The sequence below is a fragment of the Gracilinanus agilis genome, chromosome 2, assembly GCF_016433145.1.
Source record: "Gracilinanus agilis isolate LMUSP501 chromosome 2, AgileGrace, whole genome shotgun sequence".
Lineage (NCBI taxonomy): Eukaryota > Metazoa > Chordata > Mammalia > Didelphimorphia > Didelphidae > Gracilinanus > Gracilinanus agilis.
The window spans coordinates 562,811,961-562,836,580 of NC_058131.1; the positions used below are offsets into that span (position 1 = coordinate 562,811,961).

Here is a 24,620-nt window from a genome sequence, read left to right on the forward strand (position 1 = left end):
AGGTGGAAGATTGGTAAGGGTGAGCAATGGGGGTCAAGTGACTTGCCCATGGTCACACAGCTGGGAAGTGGCTGAGGCCGGGTTTGAACCTAGGACCTCCTGTCTCTAGGCCTGACTCTCACTCCACTGAGCTACCCAGCTGCCCCCACATGTACTTTTAAAAATTATTTATTTTTATCATCTTCATTTCTCAAGATATTCCTTACCTACTCTGCTCCTATCTCTAACTTTAAAACAGAATAAGATAATGCTTTCTAAAATGATGCCATAAGAATAAATGAAATGACATATAAGATAATCTTGGGTTATATAGGGGAAAGGAGCCTTAATCATGATAGATTTTTTTTTGAGCCAAAAAATTTTTTCTGATTTTATTTGTGGAGAAATTAGACGTCTGCCACCATGCTCAGACTGTAGAAGACATATTTTTCTTTTTTTTCCTTTTTTTAAAATTTTTAATTTAAATTTTTTCTATGGTTACATTATTCTTGTTGTTTCCCTTCCCTTTTCCCTCCTCTCTCCTGGGGTTAACAAGCAATTTCACTGGATTATACATATATTATCACTCATCCTATTTTCATATTATTCATTTTTGTAATAGAGTAATCTTTTAAAACCCCAAATCATTTACCCATATAAAAAAGTGATAAATCATATTTTTTTTTTCTGGATTTCTACTCCCATAGTTCTCTCTCCTGATGTGGTTAGCATTCTTTCTCATAAGTCCCTCAGAATTGTCATTGCTTTTTGTAGCAAAGTCAATTACATTTGATCATCCCACAATATTTTAGAGTCTTATTATTTTTTTTTTTTGCTTATTTCCCTCCATATCATTTCATGTATGTTTTTCCAGTTGTTGTAGAGATCACGTGCTAGATTTTTAAAATGATAGTGAATATTAAATGTTCTTTGGGCATTGAGAAAGACTCAGTTGTTTAATATAATATATACCAACTTAGAATAAACTGAAATTTATTCAGTGTTAACTGAATTGAGGTTTCAGTTTCATTTCAGTAGCTAAGCCATTTGTATTCATTTGTGACTGTTTCATGATAATTTTTTTTAGAGAATAGGCCAATTTTGACCAAATTTGAGACTATTAAAAGGTACCAATATATATTTTAATTTGAAATTATCTAGCTCATTATTTTGAAAGCGTCTAACAGTAAAATGGCTTTTGTAATTAGAAAAAAGGGCATTAGTTCAGTAACAGAAAAATTAAAGGATTAGAAAGTGGTGATATCCTCTCATGAAAATGTTTTAGCAGAATTTAAAATTTTCATAATTCTATAATATTTCCACAGTATTGATAAAGCACATTTTAAAAATATTTTGTATTCTGTCTTTTTAGGACTTCCTTACAATTTCCCATGACTCAATGGACTCCTGATTGTAACAGACTCTATACCTTAAAAGCGGATATGAAGAGTGAGGTACCTTCTGATGCACCAAAGACGCCGGAAAGTCTAAAAGGGATCCTCTTGCACCCTGAGCCCATTGGGGCAGCCAAAAGTTTCCCTGCAGAAGTTGAGATGATAGCTAGTAAAGTAGAGAATGAATTCTCTCACTTGTGTGATGATTCTCAAAAACAAGAGAAAGACATGAATAGTAACCAACAAGACCAAGAAAAAGGTATTGTTGTAAGGAAAAAACGGAAGAGTCAGCAGGCTGGCCCTTCATATACTCAAAACTGTGTTGTTAAAGAAAGCCAGGGAATGTTAGGATTGAGACAACACCTAGAAACGCAAAGTGATGAAGATAATGATTCCTCTTTTAGCGATTGTGTTTCTTCCCCTTCATCTAGTCTGCATTTTGGAGATTCTGATACTGTAACATCTGATGAAGACAAGGAAGTCTCTGTTAGGCATTCCCAAGCGATATTGAATGCTAAAAGTAGAACTCATGGTTCTCGGTCACAAAAATGGCCTCGGACTGAGACAGAATCTGTCTCGGGATTATTGATGAAAAGGCCCTGTTTTCATACTAATTCATTAAGGAGACTTCCATGTAGAAAAAGATTTGTGAAAAATTCTTCACAGAGGACACAGAAACAAAAAGAGAGAATTTTAATGCAGAGGAAAAAACGGGAGGTCCGGCGAAAGTATGCATTGCTCCCCAGCTCTAGCAGTTCTAGTGAGAATGATCTCAGTAGCGAATCTTCTTCTAGCTCTTCCACTGAAGGAGAAGAAGACTTATTTGTGTCGACCAGTGAAAACCACCAAAACAGTACAACCATTCCCTCAGGTAAAACTAAGATTCTCTTTACTCAAGTGAGTAAAAATCAGAGTAGTTGAACTGTTATGTTTTGGGATGTTACCTATATATAAATATGTCTTTAAAAGAGATTTTAGTGTATTTTAAAGTTATTAGAGAATCAATATTGTGGAATGCATTTTAATGTAAACATAGTTACAAATTGTGAAATAAATCCTAGGATGGGTTTATGTATTTTTTCTAGTTTTCGTTTCCTTTGGAGGAAAAAAACACTTTGTATTTTGTTTTTACATCCCTCTCATTTCTGGGATATCAAGGGAATTGAATGTTCTGTTGTTAAAAAGACAAACAAGGAAGCAAAAACAACCAAGACAGTGAAATGACCTTTTCTGACAATGGGTGCAACATTTTTGTACTTGAAGTCCTTTCCTACTGCCAGGATTGTTAATGTTTTTTAACTTCTCAGAATTTGGCTTCCTTTTAGTGATATTTTTATATACATTGTTGTAGTCATTGTGCACATCGTTCTTCTGATTCTGCTTATTTCACTGCATTAGTTGATAGGTACCTTAAAATATTTTTTTTTTCAGTTACTCATATTTATTGTTTCTTAGTGCAAAATAATATTGGAGTGAATTTTTAATGCATTTAACAATTACCAGTTGACTGTATAAAATAAAGCAATGGAAATTATGTGGCATTATGTGCATCTTGAATCTATAAGGCCATAAAATATGTACCCTGAAACTGAAAAATTAAGAGTTTTTTTCTCTTCAGTGCCTCTTTAAAATATTTTCAAACACACTCGTATTCCTTTAGATATTATCCTCACCAGCCAAATTGTAAGCTCTTCAAGGACGGGTACAGTTTGTTTCATTTTTGACTTTGTATCCCAAGCACTTAGCACAGTGCCTGGCACATAAACATAGTAGGGACTTAACCATCTTTGTTGATTGATTAGCTTTTAGAAATTAGATTACATACATTTCAAAATGGATATATTTTCACTATGTTTTTATTCAGATTAATTTTATAGCTATATAAGAGCAACATAAATTTATTTCCTGTACCAAAATTAACTGAAATAGATTTTTGTGAATCTTCTATGAAACTTGCACCATACTGTTTTACAGGTTTTTAATACTTTTGTATTCCCTCCATGTATCAATGGGTACAACTCCAAAAATGTACCTGTATTTGAATAAGGAAAGGAACTGCTATTCTTCCTAAACTTGTTTTAATTTTAATTCACTAAAGTGAGAGACTTTTATATAGTCTCCATTTTGCTGTAACTCTGAGTATTTTCTCTTTGTTAGACCTAGAAGGAAGAAAGAGACAGATAAGTGGTCCAGTGGGCTAAAGTGCTAGTTTGAGAGTCAGGAAATTCTGAGTTTAAAATTTTTAGATGCTTACTCTTTGCCCCTGGATAATTTAACTTAACCATTCAGCTTTGGTTTCTTTATACATAAAATGGAAATAGTAATAGTACTTACTTTAACTATGGTTGTTGTGAGTCAGATGAGATGATGGATAAAAAGAAAGTTGCAAACTCTAAAGAACTGCTGGCCGATATTATTATCATATTACAGTTTGTCAAGGTATGCAATCGATTGAGGGCAGTTAAGGACAAATTACACAATAGAGAGAGGTATATCTGGAACTCATTGAAAATATAATATGAATTAAAGTATGCATTAAGAAAGATAATATAACCCAAAAATTCATTCACTGAATTAGCACTGATTCTTGCCTCTTCTTGTCTGGAATCTGGGCTTTTTTGTCAGTTTTTTTGTAAGGTTTTTGTAAGGTTTAGTAACTCCCATCCCTGTGGATAGGACTTTTTTTTTTTTAATATCTTTTCTCATATTTATACCTTCCTTCCTGAAGCTCCATTTTTCTTCTCATCAATGCTGTTTGTATACTTTTATGCCAAAGCAGCTAGCCCTTAAAGGGAAACCTCTTTAGATTTTAGGTACCCCATTTTGTTCCATTTTTTTCTCACATCTAAAACTTTGTAAACAAGAAAATTTCCTTTCCCTTAAAGGTCACAGAGAAGAATATTTTCTTACTTAATTCTTAATTATTCCTTTCCTTCATTGAACATACTTAGTGGACTTGGGAGATATATAGCAATGCTTTTCTTATTATTCAGGGAGATGTTATGTAGGGGAAAGAATTAAGAATCATACGCACATAGATTTGAGCTGGGAGGACTCCTAGGAGTCTTTGGGTAAGGAAAGTATCTTACTTTTAATGATAAACTCCTTGCCCACCTGGTTTGGGAATGAACTGAGTCTTGAAACCTCTAGGCCTGACTTATACTGATAAACAGTGTAGTGGCTATGGCATTAATTTACTTTGAATATGAATCATAGGTACAGATACTCTTATTTTTATTTTGACTGAAAGGTGTTTTCAGGTTAGATTTCTGTTAATGATTGGGAGGGGAAAGCTAGCCAATATGGACTAATATATAACTCAGCTGATAGAGAAAAGTCAACTTCACTAAAGGGGGCTTAAATGGATCTTAAAATATCAATATTTAAAATATATAAAAACTAATTTCTTTAATTTTTGTATTAAATTCTTCTGGTATTGAAATTGTATTGTTTTCTACTATTATTAGTTGCTCATCTATAGTATTCTAGTCATATTATGGGTTAAATAGGCTTTTGTGGGCTATTCTGGGAACCTAACATTGTTGCTATGGGAAAATGCATTCCAAGTTCCAAACAGCCAACTTATAAATTAACTTTAGGAACACAAACCATTGGTAAGTAGGGGACTGACTACCTGTATTCTGGATATTATTTCTCATCTGTATATATTGCAAGTAACAAGCATTATCTCTGGAGACTCAAATCTAGAGATTCAGAATGGAAAACAAATATCCTTTGGGATATTCTAGTTGTACCTGCATATAGATTCAAGTAAACAAATATTTATTTAGCATTTTGAAGGATTCAAAGACACATATGACTTGGCACCTGCCACCCAGGAGCTTTATATCTGGTTTAATTGATGCCATTAACCGTGAAAAGCTAATTAATAATACAAGATTTACATAGCAGTTCATCAGTAGAATAAGTATTATAAGGCAATGCACTATTAGTAAATCCTATGTGTCTACTTTATGCATTTTACTGTGCTGGGATCTTCAAAATGCAAAACATAAAAGACGATAGCTATACTTAAAGAGCTTACAGTTTAGTAGGCATAGATATTACATACCCAAATAACTGAACACAAAAATAGCAGGGTAAGTGAATAAGAGAAATATGGGGTTTGAGTAATTGAGAGGATACTATCTAAGGTCCAAAGGAGGAAAAAGTCAGTACCAAATGGTGGGATTAAAGGAGTCTTAAAGGAGAAAGTAGCATTTGATCTGGATGAAATATATAGGTAAATTTAATAGCCAAAAATATGGTAGAGAAAGATATTATAGGAATTTAGAAGATGGAGAGGGAACATTGATGTTTTTGAGATGGTTTTCTTTACTACTACAAATCTATAAAGTAGCCTGTAGGCCCATTGTGATTTATTTGTAAATTTATTATTTAAAGCAATGATGGGCAAACTTTTTAAAGAGGCCAAAGGAAAGGAAATGCTCATCTGTCAGTCTGTTTCTAAGGCAACTCTTTCAAAGTTTCATTGTATTGTATCCTACTCATTGTATTCGTCAGATTAGGAATAATTTCTCCCTGCCAGATAGAACATATCAGGGGGCCACATCTGTCCCACAGGCCGTAGTTTGCCCATCACTGACTTAAAGGATTTATAATTGCCTCATTTAGTTGTATTTCTTACGCTAGCTTGATGTATTTTAAATTTAGCACATTTTAAAGTTGAATGTTAGTTGTTACAAACACCAACATTTTGTTTTATTTATTTTTTACCAGTTGTATTTAATAGCAAGTTTTTTTATAAATTTTCTGAGATTATATGATCCATGCTGCCTCCCTTCTTCCCTCCTTTCTTCCCTGTTTCCAGAGCTGGCAAGCAAAATGCCAACATTTTTTGTGATTATTTCTTTTAACCATTATCCTTTTACCTAACCTTGAAAACTGTCTAGAAGTTATTCTTTTGGGACTAATTAGTTTATAAAATGGTTATATAGGAAGTACTTAATTTGAACATTTCTTTCATAGTTTGTAGAGGAACTCTGCTATTTGTCACTTAGGTCTAACTATAGTTATTAAGGTACCTAATTCTTTCTCCAGATGTCTTGAAAAAGGAAGCACATTGTTTTTATTGTTTTCTTTTGAGTATAGTCACGCAGAATTACATTTTCATCTTTTAATTTTTTCTTGCATAACTGAGGAATAGTAGATCGAAGTCACTTTTCAGAAAATTTTAGATAATACCAAATTGCCAGTTCCACTGGATTTTACAAATTGTTTTAGCAGCTGTGGTTTTATGTAGATAGAGCTTTGTTTATCAAAACTGCTGGTAGCAAAGTAGCATTTTTACTCTGACCTTATCTTTTAGTAAAATTAACCTGTGCATTAGATTAGACAACAAAACTTAAATAAAAACCAAATTCTTTAGAAGCAAATTATCCAAAAATTATTTTCACTTGACATTTCTCAAAGTGCCATTAAAAATTTGGTTCATTTCCTCATATATCATTGAACTTTTGACTTTCTTTGAAAGTGCAATTGTTGCTACATGTTTGAACTCGTAAGTAACCAAGAAACATATGAGAAGAAAACTCAAAAGAGCAGAGATTACTGTGGCAGAAGAGAAAAATAATGAAGCCCAAAAGAACTCGTGCAGGTACTGTGTTCATCATACTTCAATAATTATATATTAATTTATGGGAGCACATGATTGTGCCTTGCCTAGGATGTGAAGTCAGGAATGGGGTGCACCATTGGATGGAGTACACAATGAGATCACAGATCCATTGATGTATTAAAATTATACTGCAGCTGCCATTTTGCTTCATCTACATAGAATTTAATAGAAAGAAAAAAAATTTGTTAAGTAGCAAAAATAGATGTCATAAGATGAATTTGCTCATTTCTTTACCCTTTGGTGAGCTTCTTACAACCCACCAGTTAGTTAAACTTGTATAATTTGGTTCCAAGTTAGTAGCAGATTTGAAAGGGAAGGCTTCTTCAGGCAGACAGTAGAGATGAAAAGTAAACATTGATAGCCATATAGAAAGAAAATGTATTATAAAAAGACACAGGGCAGAGGGGTGCAGCTAGGTGGCTCAGTGGATTGAGAGCCAAGCCTAGAAATGGGAGCTCCTAGGTTCAAATCTGCCCTTAGATACTTCCTATCTCTGTGACCCTGGGCAAGTCACTCGATCTCCATTGCCTATCCCTTACCACTTTTCTGCCTTGCATCCAATACATGGTATTGATTTCAAGATGGAAGGTAAGGGTTTAAAAAAAATTTTTTTTTTTAATACTGAGCATAAATCTACTCTTACCATCTTCTAACCTTTATCACGCTTCAGCCTTGGAATCAATACATGGTATTGATTTTAAGAAGGTAAGGGTTTGAAAAATAGAAAAAGATAATAGAGGGTCAAAATAAAAAAGCAGAGCAGTGTGGAGTCATTTGGTATGGGACCATGTAGCCCTATACCTTCATTAAACTTATAGACATTATTGTTACAGCTAAATACAATTTATATTACTAATAATCCTGAGTCATCAAGAAAACTTGTATTTTATGAACTTTTTGATAGACAAGGAATTGTATAAATCTATTTTAGAATGATATCTGTCCAAACTGAAAAGCATTTTAATATTTCAAGAAGTAATATTTCAAGAAAAGCATTTTAATATTTCCTCTGTTTAAACCAATTTCTTCCCTAAGGGCTCTGGAGGCCTGGATTTTTATAATTTTTTAAAAGTTTTACTATTAGTCCATGTTGCTATTAGTAGGGTGAATAGAATGCATAGGCAAAATATACAGAGAACAAATGAAATACTAGGAAAGGTTTCTTGTAGAAGGTGGGACTTGAACTGAGACTTGAAGGAATGCAGAGATGCTAGGAGGGAGAGATGAGGAGAGAGATGCTAGGAGGGAGAGATGAGGAGAAAGAGTATTCCAGATATATGGGAGACATCAGTAAAAAATGCTTAGATTCAGGAGAATAGAATGTAAAGTTAAAGGAACAGCAAAGAGACCAATGTCACTGGATTATGGAATACTGGAAGAAAGTGTGGTTCTAGAGTCAATCAACAAACATTTATTAATCACCTACGAGGTGCCAGGAATTGTGCTAAGTGCTGGGTATATAAAATGCAAAAGTAAAACCGGCCTTGCCCTTCAGGAGCTTAGTCTAGCTAGGGAAAACTGTGTGTATACAAGAGATACAAAATGACAAAGTGGAGAGAAATGCTTAAAGAATCCTGAATCAAGGGTTAGAAGGGGGTGCATTTTAGCCAGTGCAAATGCACAAAGGTGTAAGGTGGAGTCATGTATAGAGAAAAGAAAGAAAAATTTGACTGCGTTGTATCATGTACAAAAGAATATAATGTGAAAACAAGATTGTAAAGATAAGTTGGAATAGGTCATAAAGGATTTTTAATGCCAAAGTAAGGAGACTATTTACTTCTAGAGGTAATAGGGAAGGAAAGCAGCACAGTTGAATAACTTTGACAGATGAGAGGAGGTGGGAAGAATGTGGGGTTGGGGGAGATTGAAGCAGGTAGACCAGTTGGGCTGTTAAATCCAATTTAATTTTTAGAGTTTTAATTTTAAATTTTCTTGATATGAATTGACTTGCCTTGTAATTTTCATCCATTGATGCCATAGTTGTTCTTTAGAGCAAAATAATATATTCTCTCTTTTGTGTCAGTCAGTTTATTATGCACTAGCACTGTGTTAATTATTTAAACACTTTTAGGAAGGCCTTTATTTTTATTTATTTTTATTTTATTTTTAACCCTTACCTTCTGTCTTGGAGTCAATATGGCTACAAGGCAGAAGAGTAGTAAGGGCTAGGCAATGGAGGTCAAGTGACTTGTCCAGGGTCACAAAGCTGGGAAATGTCTGAGGCCAGATTTGAACCTAGGACCTCCCATCTCTAGGCCTGGTTTTCTTTCAATCCACTGAGCTACTCAGCTGCCCCCAGGAAGGCTTTTTAAAAAATTCAAAGATATTTTATTTTCGCAATTACATGTAATAATAATTTTCAAAATAGATTTTTCAAAATTATGAGATCCTCCTTCCCTTCCCTCTCCCCACTCAGAAATGGTAGGCAATTTGATATGGGACATATATGTAGTATCATGCAAAACACACTTCTATATTGGTCTTTTTTTTTTTTTTTTAAACCCTTACCTTCCGTCTTAGAATCAATACCGTGTATTGGCTCCAAGGCAGAAGAGTGGTAAGGGTAGGCATTGGGGGTCAAGTGACTTGCCCAGGGTCTCACAGCTGGGAAGTGTCTGAGGCCAGATTTGAACCTAGGACCTCCCATCTCTAGGCTTGGCTCTCAATCCACTGAGCTACCCAGCTGCCTGGTCATTTTTGTAAGAGCACACTTATACAAAATCAAAATCCTAGACAGTAAATATCTGATGTGAAAGACAATATGCTTTGATCCATATATATGCAACTCCCAACAGTTTTTTCTCTGGAGGTGGGATAGCATTCCCTATCTCAAGTCCTTCAGAATTGTCCCAGATCATTGCATTGCTGACAGTAGCCAAGTTTTCACAGTTGATCATTACAATATTGCTGTTACTGTGTATAATGTTCTCCTGGTTCTGCTTATTTTGCTTTGCATCAGTTCATGTAGATCTTCCAGATTTTTCTGAAATCATCCTGTTCATCATTTCTTACAGCACAATAATATTCCATCACCAACATATACCACAATTTGTTCCCAGTTGATGGACATCTTCTCAATTTCCAATTCTTTTCTGCTACAAATATTTTTGTACAAGTAGATCATTTTTCCTTTTTTATGATCTCTTTGAGATATAGACCAGTAGTGGTATTACAGGTTTAAAGAGTATGCTTAATTTTATGGCCTTTTCGACATAGTTCCAAATCGCTCTCCAGAATGATCTGTTCACAATTCCACCAACAATACATTAGTATTCTAATTCTGCCACATCCCCTTCAACATTTATCACTTCTTATGAAGGCTTTTAAAAGAATTCCCTATGTCTTTGCCACTCACTTCTTCAGTGAAGTGGGAGCTTCAGCAAGTTGTTTGACTTCTTTGAGCTTCGGTTTTCTTTCTTTAAATTGAAATTTAAGGACATATTCCTTAAGGATTCTTCCAGTTTTAATTCATTGTGATTCTTATGTACTACTCCATAGTCTTCTTTGATTCAGATCTTGGTGTGAAGATTCCCCAACTTTCTGCATAGTTCTTGGATTCTAGTATCTTTACCATCCTGATAATTTTCCGTTTTGAATTAATCAAATCATGAGAATATCAGAATTGAAAGAGACCTCAGAGGCGGTCTAGACCATTCGTTCTGAATTAAAAATGAATCTCTTAGAGACAGCTGTTTGGCTCAGTTGAATGAGAGCCAAGCCTAGAGATGGAGGATCTTGGGTTCAAATATGGCCTCAGATACTTCTTAGCTATGTGACCCTAGGCAAATCACTTAATCCCCATTGCCTAGTTTTTACTACTCTTCTACTATATAATCAATATACAATATTGATTCTAAGATAGTATGTAAAGCTATAAAGATAAATTAATCTCTTCTACAGTTAATCCATCAAGAAGTCATCCAACCTTCTCTTTAATACTTTAGGGTGAATCTCTTTCCTCCTAAGTTCAATTGTTCAAAAGTTTTTCTTCATCTTGAGCATGGATCTTGCTTTTCTGCAACACTGCTCCCACTTCTGCTTTCTGGAATCAAGCAGAAGTACTATCTTTTTTTGTACATGAAAATTCTTTATTATTATAATAAAGATATTTTATTTGACCAAATGCATGTAATAACAAATTTCCACATATGTTTTCTGAAGATTTCTGATTCAGATTGTCTCCCTACCCTCCATATGATAAGCAATTCAATCTAGGTTAAACATGTATGATCACATGAAACATATTTCCATATTGTTTACTTTTGTAAGAGAATAATCATGTAAAACCAAACCCCCAAAACAAAAACCCAAATAAACTAAAGTGAAAAATCACTTGCTTTGATCTGCATTCTCACTCTTAATAGTTCTTTCTCTGGAGGTGGATAGCATTTTTTCTCTTAAGTCCCTCAGAATTGTCCTGGATCATTTTATTGCTCAGAGTAGCAAAGTCTTATCACCATTGATCATTCTGCAGTTGTTAACATTGCTGTTAATGTGTACAAAGTTCTCCTGTTTCTGCTTATTTCTCTCTGCATCAGTTCATCTGCATGACATTTCTTTAAATAAATGAAGACAACTGTGATGTTTCTTTTAAACCCTAGAATATAAACATCCCTTGTTCTGTCATTTCATTCTAAAATAATATGATCTTGATACACTTTGCCATTTAGGTCATCTTTCTCTGAATGCCCTTGTTTATCAGTATATTTTGTAAAATATGGCTCCCGGATCTGAACTGAAAACAATACCCTATATATGATCGAATACTTTGGCAACATCACCTTCCTAGTACACAAGTCTTCCTATACTTTGCTGTATTCACTTTGACCTTCCTTCCTTCCTTCCTTCCTTCCTTCCTTCCTTCCTTCCTTCCTTCCTTCCTTCCTTCCTTCCTTCCTTCCTTTCTTCCTTCCTCATAACTTTTTGTGTATTAGCTCCTATGTGGAAGAGAGGTAAGGGTGGGCAATGGGGGTCAAGTGACTTGCCCAGGGTCACACAGCTGGGAAGTGTCTGAGACTGGATTTGAACCTAGGACCTCCCGTCTCTAGGCCTGATTCTTAATCCACTGAGCTACCCAACTGCCCCTCTCATTATTTCTTATAGCACAGTATATTTAGCCATTTCTGTTGGTCTCTATTAACAGTTCTTTGCTACTACAAAAAATGTTGGTGAAAGTATTTTGAATTATGACCTCTTTTTTTTAAAACCATTGTTTGACCTCCTTGGGGCTTATAACTAGCAGCTGAATTTCTTGCCAAAGGATATGGACATTTTAGTCATTTTATTTGCATAAATCTGAGTGGTACTTCTAGTGATCTGGAAGCCATATTTATTATGAGTTTTAAAGAGAAATTCCATCATATTTTTTTTAATATTGTACTTTTTGCTAAGATCACAAAACCTAGTGTTGCAAAGTTGCTTTTCTTATACCATACTCTGAGAAGTAAATTTCTTTCACAAAATGACATTTTTTTTTCTGATGCATTTAATACTGGGTACTTTAACCTATTTTTGAAAACTTTTAAAACATTCTTGGATCTTGATTTCATCCTTGATTGATTCCATCTTCATAGATCTCAGTTTAATGGATTTTTTGCCTGAGAAAGAGTTGCAATTATTTGTGGTGCCATTTTAAAAATCTTTGCCAAGAACTACTACTTGATGAAGGAATCACTCTAGCTCTTTGCTGGGCATGTGCCCTTTCTATCCTCTTAGTTGTCTTTTATTTTGTGAGGAGTACCAGAAAAAACTCATCAAAGAATTCTTCACTCTTTCATATTTTACTGATTTTCTTGAAGGTGCCATCATCTTCTCAGATTGATTATCTTGGTATTAACCTCCACTCCTTTCTTTCTCTCACTGTGTATATCTGATATTTAGTTGCCAAAAATCTTGCCTTTTTTATCTATATATCTTACATTGGACACCTTCTTTCCTATAACTACCACCCTTCATTCATGATCTCATCACTTCCTACCTATTATAAATTATTGTAGCAGTCTTCTTATTGGTCTTTCTCAAGTTTATCCTCCAATACAACCTCCTTGTTGCTGCTAAAGTGATTTTCTTTACGGGAAATTCTGGTCATGTTACTCTGTTTATCAATGACAATGGCTTCCTATTTACCTGTTGATCGTATAGGAAATTCTTTGTTTAACCTATAAAGTCCTTCATAACCTATTCCCAATGTATCTGTCCAGTTTCTTTGGACAGTACTCAATCCTATTCTGCAACCCAACTATATTATCCTCTCTTTTCACACAAACCTCTCCATCCCTTTGTTGGTCCCATGGTCCCAGGAATCTGGAATGTACTGGTTCTCCTCTGCATAGTTTCCCTCTTCTTCAAGACATAGCTCATATACCATGTCAATCTACATGAAAACTTATCTTTTCCCCAACTGCTAGTACCTTCAATCTCAAACTACCTTCTTTTTAAATACTTTTGTATTCTCTTCTATGTGTAGTTTTGTCTAGACTATTAGAATGTAAGATACTTGTAAGATTTGATTCTATATATGTTTCCAGGGCTTGCACAATGTCTGGCAAATAGGTACTTAAATACATGCTTGTTGATTGAGTTATTATGTATGCAGTCTCTTTATTGAGCTCTTAGTCCTATTATCTTCAATTCATATTGAGCAGAAGTAGTAGAAATCAGCATCTAAAAAGTATAGACCACGTAAGTATTTTAAACAGAATGTTGTGGTTTATCTTTAATTTTAAGATTAATTTAGAAATAATTACCAGTTTGAGTTTTTGGTTTGGTTTTAAAAGGATTAAGATACTTTTCAAAACCAAAACATAGAATTTTTAAAGCCGTCTTTTTTCACTGAATTTTAGGACTAATATAAATGTGCTTCTTTTCATAAATTTTTTAAAGTAGTAAAATAATAGTATATCAATTAATTTGATTTTTGCTTTCAGTAGACTTAATATAATCACTATATCTGAAAAGATGTATGGAAATGTCATTTTTGTAAATCACATTTTAAATGTACTAGGGTTTGAATTCTTTGTTACCTATAGATGATGATATATTTGCTGTGACAAAACTAGAACATTTAGATTTTTTTTTTTTGCATACCTACTTAAACTGAAAAAATTTAGGACTTTATTTTCTTTTTAAGAAAAAATGGCCGTGTCAATATAAAAGGAATTATGGTCAAAGATTGTGAAAATTCTAGCTTTTTAATCGACTTTTAAATTAAACACCTTATAAACAATCTGTTCGGACATGCTTGCTAAATAATGAATAAAGTATTGGGCCTGGAGTCAGGAGAACTTATCTTCCTGAGTTCAAACCTGGCCTTTAGCTCTGTGACTCTTAGCAAGCCACTTAACCTTGCTTTCCCCAGTTTCCTTATGAGTTGGAGAAGAAAATGGGAAACTATTTAAATATCTCTGCCAAGAAAAACCTAAATGAGGTGATGAAGAGTCAGATAGAACTGAAAATGGCTGAATTATAAACAAAATCTAATCTGTATGTTAATACTATACTAAAAGCTATTTGTTTTACAACGACCATCATTAGTTTATTCATGATAAAGTGATTAAAAACTCTTTTCATGTTTTCTCCCTAGGCAAAATATTCTGTTTGTAAAAATGTCCACAGTATGAATCAGGATTATATTTTTAGTTGAGGTGCTTTAACCTCCAACCACAGTTACATATGTCATTCAAGATAGATATCTTGCCTAGTAGCTTATTTTTTGGTATAGTATTAATCAGAAAGTTGAAAGCAGAATATTCTTTTAAATCTACCACTCTAAACACTGTCATTTTCTTGTTTTTCTTTAAATAATAACAATTTGGTGGTTTTGATGATTTAATCATGTATATAGAGTTTATACTATATGCCATGTATTGCGCAATTATCTCATTTAATCCTCAGAATAACCCTGGGAGGTAGGGGCTATTATTATCAACATTTTATATATGAAGAAACTGAGGCAAACAGCTTAAGTGACTTGCTCAGGGTCACATAATTAAGAATTGTCTAAAGTTGAATTTGAACTCAGATTTTCCTGACACTAGGTCTAGAACTATCCACTGTGTCCACATCTAAAATTCCACTGGTTTTCTGCTTTTTCAATTAATATGTGTACTCTTAGTTTTCAAAAATTCAAAATAAAATATTAAATATAGAGACCAAAAATTCAAAAGTAAAGTAGTTTTATGCCTAGTCTCCCTTATTATTCTTGGCTATTTACTTTTTGTTAATTTATTTAACAGTAGGTTTTACTTAATCTTATTTCGTGTTTGAGAATCTTTAGGGGATACAAAAAAATCAATAATGTGCTCTCTGCTGATTATGGGGAAAATACTTCTTTTTTGTTTAGGTCACAGCAACCTATAGAGTCATGGAGGCTGGACTATGAATAGTTTCTCTCTCTCTCTCTCTTTTTTTTTTTAAGTTCAGACTAAATGTTTGATAACCATTGAAGGACTACAAGCAATGTTTCAAAATAGTTTTTCCTGAAGCAGCAGTCACTTTGTGGTTTATGCCTCATGTTGTGGTTTAGAGAAGCTGATATTGGTTTTTATTACAACTTTTTATTATAATTTGGTTGCCATTGTATTTTATGGACCACCAAACAAGAAACAAAAAATTCATTATCCTTTTTTAAAAAGTTTTCTGAGAATGAAACTACATGCTGATATTCCAGGTATCCTAGAATGAGACATTCTGGCTTATTGAGAATGGTGTGATAAGGCAGCTCTAGTGCTTTTCCTGACCAAGAGGAATTTCACAGATTGTTAGCAAATTGATCAACTCTTCAGAAATTCCAAAGAAAATTTATAAAGCCTAAATTATTCTTTCAAAGATTAATAGAACTTTGAGAATCCACAAGAAAATAAAGAATCGTTTTAATAATAGACTATGAAGTTGGAATATGAAATTGTAAAAGCTATTTCTCAGTTATAGAAAAGAATATCCTTACTATAATACTCATTAATATTTCAAAGGGCTTTGATAGCTAGTGATAATTTTATTTCTATATAGTTTAATGAATTATATATTAAATATATATACTAAAACCTTATACTAAACTATACTATATATATATACTATACTAAATATATAATTATATATACTAAACACATATACTAAAAACCTTATGAAACTCTCTTTTCTGCTACCTTTGTGTATTTTGAACACTGTGTATATGTGTATGCCAGTTCTCTGTCTCTGTTCATCTTTTTTCTTTATTAAATTTGTCTTTTTTCCATCTTTTTTTCTTTTCCCCTCTTCTTTTTTCTTCCTCTCCCTATCTTATACAGATATTTCCAAAGGAAATATCTCTTATTCTTAATAGAGTTTTATATTCTTTTTTCTTAAACAATTGAATGAAAACTTCATATTTTATCTTTATAAAGAAAAAAATTTTATTAAATTTTTTTTTACCCATAGAATTCTAGAATTAACATGTTCTTCCTAGTCATCCTTTCCAACAGGTTGTTGAAAGTTTCCTAAATGCATTAAAACTTGATGATTTATATTGTTATATATTAAGAGAAATTTTTAAAAGGTGAAAATCTGTATAATCTTGTGTCCTAAATTCTGCCATCTTGCTTCCTAGCACTTCTTACATTCTTAAGTTTACTTCCTGGCCAGTCATCATACAGGTTTTGAGTGAAGGACCTTGATTTTCCAAATACTTCTGAACTACAAATGGGTAGTGGCTAGATAAATCAAGATTGTACTAAATTTTCCCCATAGTAATTTTAACCTAATTAAGACTAAAATACCACTCTCCTTAGACCTGTGTTGGCAAACCTATGGCACTCAGAGCCTTCCCTGTGGACATGCATACTGTCACCCCAACACAGAGTTCACTGCTAGAAAGCCAGAGGGACACAGAGTGGGGCTGCTCCCTCCCCCTCTTTATGTTTGCAGTTTGGGCACTTGGTCTTTAAAAGATATGCTATCACTGCCTTAGACTATTATCTGTTTTATGAAATTTAACTTTGTTTTCTTCACAGGAAAGAACCAGACCATTTTGGCAGGAACACAATTGATTTGAGGGTTTAAATAATAATGCTAGATTTGAAGGATTGTTTTAAAACTTTTGTATATGTGGTACCAAGTATTTATAGTATCATAGATTTAGAGCTGGAAAGAAGTCCTGCCCATTTTACCGATTAGGAAACAAGACTGGGAAGGTTTAATAGCTTGCCAAGAGTCACAAAACTAGTTAGTTTCTGAGGCATGATTCAAACCCTGTTTTTTATTGGTTCCCAAGTCTTTAATACCTTTACTTTGCCACATTGAAACTAATAATATATTCCTATGTATTTGGAAATTTCTCATGATGGGTACAAATTTTCCTATTCATAAGGAAAATATAATGAAAAATATGTTCTTTTAGTCATACAGAAGTTTCAAAATGTATATTCATCCATTGCTGATAATATTAACATTGATTTCAGTTTTGTATTAACTGAACTATAGACATCAGGACCAAATTGATAATGATATAATTTTTTTTACAGGCAAATAAAGAATATTCTATTTCAAACTTTGACTCATGCAATTTACTTTATTATAAAGAGTGTACTTAAAATTAAAAGGGAAGTCAGGTATACATTTTTATTTTAAATCTTTCTCATTTTTCCCATGAGAGCCTAGTTCAGCATTTGTTCATTTGTGCATTTTCCTTGTGTAGTAGGAAACTGCAATGCTCTTATGTTTTGTGCATGGAAATCTAGTGACCCATGCCAATGTAAAAGCTATTAAGAATGTAGGCCTCCTAGAAAACAGTATCTTAGCGCTCTTCATTTTTGTGTCATTTGAAAGAATGATGGAGCTACCATATGATAATACAGGTAAAACTTTACTATTGGCACTATAGGACTTCACACTTCCCTTATACTATATCTTTAACTTATGCATTTGAATCTTTCATGTTTATGAAATTTACTATTTAAATATAGAAGGTCCTATCTCATGCCATATTTGGAAATACTTATTGTATTGGAAATTCCTCACTAATTTAAAATTTAAAATCTGGTTTTGTTTGGGAATAAGATGTCACACATTTTTGATTCTTTTATTGGACTGATCTAATTGTAGTTCAACATCTTGCCCTCAATTAAAAAAACCAAACCAAACTTTTACTTAGCTATATTCTTTTAAAGTTTGAAATTTTTTAAAAAGAATTGCTTGAAATAAAAATATTTACCTTGTCAGAAGTATCTTTTTTCATACTTTTCATTTTCATTCCAGGAAATATTGATGAGGATGTTGTGGTGATCGAAGCATCCTCCACTCCCCAGGTTACTGCCAATGAAGAAATTAATGTCACCTCAACTGACAGTGAGGTGGAGATTGTAACAGTTGGAGAAAGCTATCGGTAAGATTTTACTGTCTTACGAAATATATATGTAAATAGAAATAAATGGATACAGAGCTAAAGCAGGATCCTGCACACAAGTAGATAAACAAATTGTTCATAGATTAGCAAAATTGATATGTTTACAATAAGAGCATATTTATATTTAGAATCAAAATTAGAGTAATTTTTGGCTAATGCCATTGACCCTTAAGTACTAGTTTGTAATTAAGAGTAACAAAATGTGGAATGAAATAAAGTATAAAAAAATATAAAAGAAATACTGCAAAGAGAAAAAAGAATAAAGATTGGAGAAGTTAGAGGCTAATGCTGATAATCTTAGGTGGTTATTTGTTTTGTATTTTTTATTATGAGTATTTTTATTGTGAGTTGATTTTAGGCTTCTCTATTAGGGGACATAAATTTAAGTGAAATTTTTTTTATTAAAAGAAAGAAAATAACCATTACTTTGGACAAAGTCTCAAAATGTAAAAAGTCAGAAATTCCAAAATTCAGAGATGATCAGCAAGAAGGGTATTTGAGTGATGATGAGTGAAGAGAGAAAGAAGTGATATTATATGAGTTTATCACAAATCATTTGGAAAGGAGAAAATAAATGAGTTCAGGAACTATGTCAAAAGCCTGGCATTATATAGCCATTGTGGTATTGTGATGGTCTACCTACTCAAATCAGAGTAGTCAATAAATCGCTAGCGTTAATGGTCATTTCATCCTTTAAAAGATGGAAGAATCCCTCAGTGAAAATTCCCATTTTAGATCTGATTAAAATCAATAAGAAGTAACTGAAGAAGAAATGATGAAAAACTTGAGGGAAATTGAATACTCTATAGAGAGCCATTATCCAAAGTTTTGAGAGAATAGTTTTAAAAATTTTTAGAGAAAGGTGGGATCCTGTAGATTAAGATCCTGATAAAAGAAGTTAGGGAAAATAGTGAATACAGAGGCCATAGCTGAAAATATATTCCATTTTCTGAGAGTATTCAGTTATCATCTCTATGCACATGATAACCCAGATCTGTGCATTAAGTCCTAATCTCTCAAATTCCATTCCTGCATCACTGCCTGCCTTTTAGACATCTTGAATTGGCCATAGACACCTCAAATTCAGCATACTCTAAATAAAATTCATTATGCTCCTTCAAATCTTTCCTTACCCAATTTTTTTTAGTACTATTGAGGACAACCTTACCATTTCAGTTATCCATGCTCAAAACTCCTCACTCTTCACTCTTCCAGCTCCTTACTCTCTACCTCACCAGTCTTATCCAGTCTTTTTTTTTTTTTTTTTTTTTTTTAATAAAACCCTTAAGTTCTGTCTTAGAATCATACACAACAGTGATAAGGGTTTGGCATTTGGAGCTAAATCAGTCACCCAGCTAGGAAATATCTGAGGCCAGATTTGAATTTAGGCCTGGTTCTTAATCCACTGAGTCACCTAGCTGCCCTCATATCTACTATTTGTTTTGTTGATTCTACCTTCATAGCATTTCCCTGTAGTTCTCTCCACTAAGGAAGACTCTTATTCATTCAGACCCTTATTACTTCTCTCCTGAACCATTGCTGTAGCCATCTGGTTGGTTTCCCTGCCTCATCTTTTCCCCATTCCAATCCATTCTCCACTCAGCTGCCAAGATACATTTTCTGAAGTAAAGTTCTTTTTAGTGGCGCTATCTTCAGGGTCAGATATAAATTTCTTTTTTTGAAACTTAAGCCTCTTCATAACCTCGCCTCATCCTTTCCAGTCTTTTTATACTTTATTCTCTTCCACATATTCTATATTCCAGCAACACTGACCTACCTGGAGTTCCTCCAACAGAAACACTCTATCTATTTAATCTCTTCCTTTGTTCTCACTATCTCCCAAACCTCCTAAGGAAGGAAGAAGCATTTATATAGCACTTACTATGTGCTAGCTACTGTGCTAAAAGCAAAAAGAAAGGAAGTTATTGCTCTTAACCAGCTTTTATTCTGTTGGAGGTAAACAACACAAAAAAGGAAATTGAAGAGGGGCATAGCTTTGAAGTCCAGAAGCCAGGAACAGGGACCAGCCTGGACCTCTTCACAAAACAGAGGTTCCCAGAGGAATTGGCTAATGGGAGATGGGGACAGGACTTAAAGTGGTTCTGTGCTGAGAACGCCATAGAAGTGGTTAAGAGATTCCAGGAAGAAGAAGATCCTAAGCTTTGAAGAAAATTCCAGAATGAGACAACCTGAGAGAGCCTGGGCAGGAAATGAAGGCCAGTCTCAGCCCCCCCACGAAATCGAGGTTCTTCTGACTTCCTTGATTCAGCTCTTATCCCACCTTCTTGGGGAGGTCTTTCTCTGTTCCTTTACCTGCTGGTGTCTTCCTTTCCAAGTGCCTTTCTTTTACAGTTTGTGCTTTATTGTTGTCTCTTCCATAAGAATGTAAACTCCCTGAGAACAGAGGCTTTGGTTTTTGCCTTTCTTTCCTGGTGGAATAGCCTGGGGGGCTAATCTGACAGTTTTAGGGTTGATGGATAATCCCAGGGCTAGTTGAGTAAACCTCTCTGGAGCTAATGGAATAGCAGCTCTCCTGGTGAGGAACTAATGAAGTAGCCCTGGGTAGTGGGTTAGCATCTCTATAGCCTTGGGCTGATGTAATAGCCCAACCAGTAAAGGAGTCATAACCTCTGGTGTAGACCAAGGTTTGCATATTTATTAGGGTCTGGGGACTTGCTGAGAAACCACATTTTCTAGTTACACCTCCAAAACCCTGGAATATGGTCATGGCCAAATTTTGGTGCTGGTGTGTTTTGGGGTATATATCACCAGAAAGGGAATAAGGAGCATGCATAGGTTTGGGAGATTGAATGCCACAGTTCCCAGTTTGCATTTCTCATATTCCTTCCACTGTCCACCTTATCTTCATTTGTCAATGTGGGAGAGATCTCACTCCCTTTCTGGAATGGGAACATTGACATGGGGGCTGGGATACAGCACAGTCTTAACAGTTCAGAACTAAGGTAAATAAAGAACCATATATATGAGTAATTAATAAAACAAAGCAGCACAAAGTTGATGCCTAGTATAATAGAACATTACAGATTCAGTACAGGTTATTGATGATACAAAGTGGGTAACTGTTAGACAGTACAGATTCTGTGATTCATATTTAATGCCGAAACTACAAATTTTTCAGTAGATATTTAACTAGTGCTAACTGGTGAGAAATACAAGATTTCAAGAGTATGAGATCCTATTCTTATTATTGTCCCTCACTACTTAGCCTCCAAAAATATCACTTCTGACTCTTGGAGGTCAGTCTAATTCCTAGATATTTTTCTCTCATCTCTAAAACAGGACCTCCATGATCCTGATTTTGTTTTTATGTACCTTCATTTTCAAGCATTTTGACCCGTAGTAGTAAGAATACAAATAATGTTCTCTTTTCTAAAATTCAGAACTTTTAGATGTATACTAGTTTAATTAAGTGAATAAATTTCAGTTATTAGCTAACATATAAAAAGTTTTATCAAAACTTAGGTGAATATTTTAAATAATAGTTCAGTCTTATTTTTATCTCCAAATGCACCTGGTATGCTTATGCCACTGGTTGACTTAGTCATTGCAGAAACACTTTAGTGGACTCTAATTTTCCTCATTAATCATAGATTTGTCATCTCCTCAGGGAGATCTTGTGGGAAGACTACCTGGTGGAATTTACTATGAAAAATGGGCATTTAACTTCAGGATGGTCAAACTTTTGACCTTTTGATCTTTTCAATTTAAGCTTATAAGTCACATTAATTTCATCAGAGTAAAATTTAACTTTTAAAGGTCTCGTTCATCAGTCGGACACTCCAGATCTCATTGGAGTCAAGGCTCAAATTCTCATACTGCTCGGTCTCAGGAGCCACGAAACCGGAGTAGAATTTCTACAGTTATACAGCCCTTGAGGCAGAATGCCGCAGAAGTTGTGGACCTTACTGTGGATGAAGATGGTAGGTTAGAATGGTGTACAGTAACACGTGAAAAGATGTTTTTGAACTAATTCCCTTAAGTTAACAGAAATTACATATACATATACATACATACATACATATATAGTAGGATACAAAGGAATTCTCATGTTTCCTGTTTGCGTGTTTTGTATGTGTATATGTATATGTTTGAGATATAAAACTGTCCCAAATTATAGACCAGTTGTGTTTTGAAAGTTTATATTTTAGGGCTATTTCCTTCAGAAACAATGTTTCAGTTTTAGAATCAATACTGTGTATTGGTTGTAGGTCAGAAGAATAGTAAGGGCCAGGCTATGGGAGTTAAGTGACTGGACTAAGGTTACATAGCTAGGAAGTGTCTGCGACCAGATTTGAACCCTAGGATTATCCTGTCTCTAGGCCTGGAGCCGCCCCCTAATGATTTATTTTTAATACTGGTCTTTTAGTATAGGGAAATTTAATAAAAGAAAATGAAAAAGTATGTAGAGATATTTGTGGGAGTTTTTGTAGAGAGGAGACTTCTGAGAATCTTCATGAGATTATAAATGAACCTGGGATACAGCTTAATTATGAGCTGGAGATTGTGGGTTGTTTTTTCCTCTACTACATTTGTTTAATTTTATCAAGTAAATAATGGTAAACATTTATTGTAGGCAAAACTATTAACACATGGAAAGATAAGATAACAAAAAGAAGATAAGCACAGATTATCTAATATTCACTCTTCCTCTTTTATGGCAACATTGTACTTTGGTTTCCTTTGCCATCTCCTCTCAGTTGTGTTACTTTAACAGGGCAGGGAATTTGTGCCTTTTAAAACTATGAAATTACTGTGGCCATTTATATTGTCTAATATTTTGTCATAAAAATGGAACTCTTAGAGCCATTTGTACTCTAATTATTATTTATTGATTAATATGGACATTCTTCTTGTGCTCTAGTATTATCACTTCTCATATCCTATTGAATCTTTTGCCCTCCCTGCTTCCTTCTAATACATGAATAGAATTTTAAAAATTACCACATTGGCCATATCCAAAAATGTATAAATCATTCTTCAACAATAATCGAATACTTCTAAAATCTTTACAACATGCTTCATCCATCTGTTCTTTGAAGTCATAATAATTACTATGCAAAATGAAGTTTTGAAATTTTTTGTGTGGTTTTCCTTTACATTTTTGTGGTTCACCTTACTTTGCTTTCTTTCATTTGATTTTGTTGCTCAATTTTAGAGAAATTTTCTTTACCATATCTGTCTACTTGTCCTTTGACAGAATTTTTATTTCTTTAAATGGTATGTTTATATAATTTATCCTACTAGGTATAAATTTATGAAAGCATTTTTAACTTTCTTTAACAAAGAAAATTGAAACAATTTTTTAAACTTGAAATAACAAATTAATATTTTATACTGTTTCATAGAACCCACATTAGTACCAACCACCTCTGCTAGAGTGGAATCCCAGGTTGTGAGTTCTTCCAATAACAATTCAAATGCACCTACCTCAGAGCAGGCCTCTGAAGCTACTTCAGCTATCTCCAGTACCCAGCCCTCTGCAGTGTCAGAAGCTTCCATTCTTCCTAGCAATAGCACTGCTGGTACATCAACAGGAGGTATGTGAAATGCAATATTTCTTTTTAAATTTCTTTCTTTTTTTTTTTTTTTCAGTAAAATTAATTCATTAATTTAATGAAGATATTGGCACAATTGAAAATAATTTAAATGAAATTTTAGATATATCAATAAGCAGCTAAATTTTAACCTTTTTTGCTAATAGTTGGGAACTATATTGGAAGTAGACCATAATTAAAGATTTAATGTTAAAGAATGTATCTTCAGGAGCAGCTAGGTGCCTCAGAGGATAGAGAGCCAGGTCTACAGTTGGGAGGACCTGGGTTCAAATTTGGCCTCAGACACTACCTAGCTTTGTAACCCTAGGCAAGTCAATTAACTTTAGTTGCCTACCCCTTACTGCTTTTTTGCCTTGGAACAGATAATATTAATTCTAAGACAGAAGATAGGAGTTTTTATATATATATAATGTTTAGCCGATGACTAAAATATTATAGGTCAACTGGCATACTTTTGTTTTCCTGTCCACTATACCTAATAAGAGTTCCTAGTGTATAATAGGTGCTTAATTAATTGTTGCCAGGAACATAATTCTTAATTAAAAAATAATATAATGTCATTTAAGAATATGCTCAAACATTAAAGGGGGATTTTAATCCATTAATATTAAATTAAGAGCCCTCAGGAATAGGCTTTGTTCTATAATGTGAAAAGA

General features: G+C 33.7%; 1 protein-coding gene across 1 annotated transcript in view; it reads left to right on the top strand.

Annotated features, from left to right (window-relative positions):
* Positions 1–24,620, top strand: part of RNF111 (ring finger protein 111) — a 93,811-nt gene that overhangs the window by 33,644 nt on the left and 35,547 nt on the right. Inside the window, exons 2-5 of the mRNA XM_044665309.1 lie at positions 1,352–2,244; positions 18,241–18,367; positions 22,166–22,329; positions 23,755–23,946. Coding sequence (XP_044521244.1) covers positions 1,371–2,244; positions 18,241–18,367; positions 22,166–22,329; positions 23,755–23,946 — 1,357 coding nt within the window. The 5' untranslated portion in view covers positions 1,352–1,370. The remainder of the gene's footprint in view (positions 1–1,351; positions 2,245–18,240; positions 18,368–22,165; positions 22,330–23,754; positions 23,947–24,620) is intronic.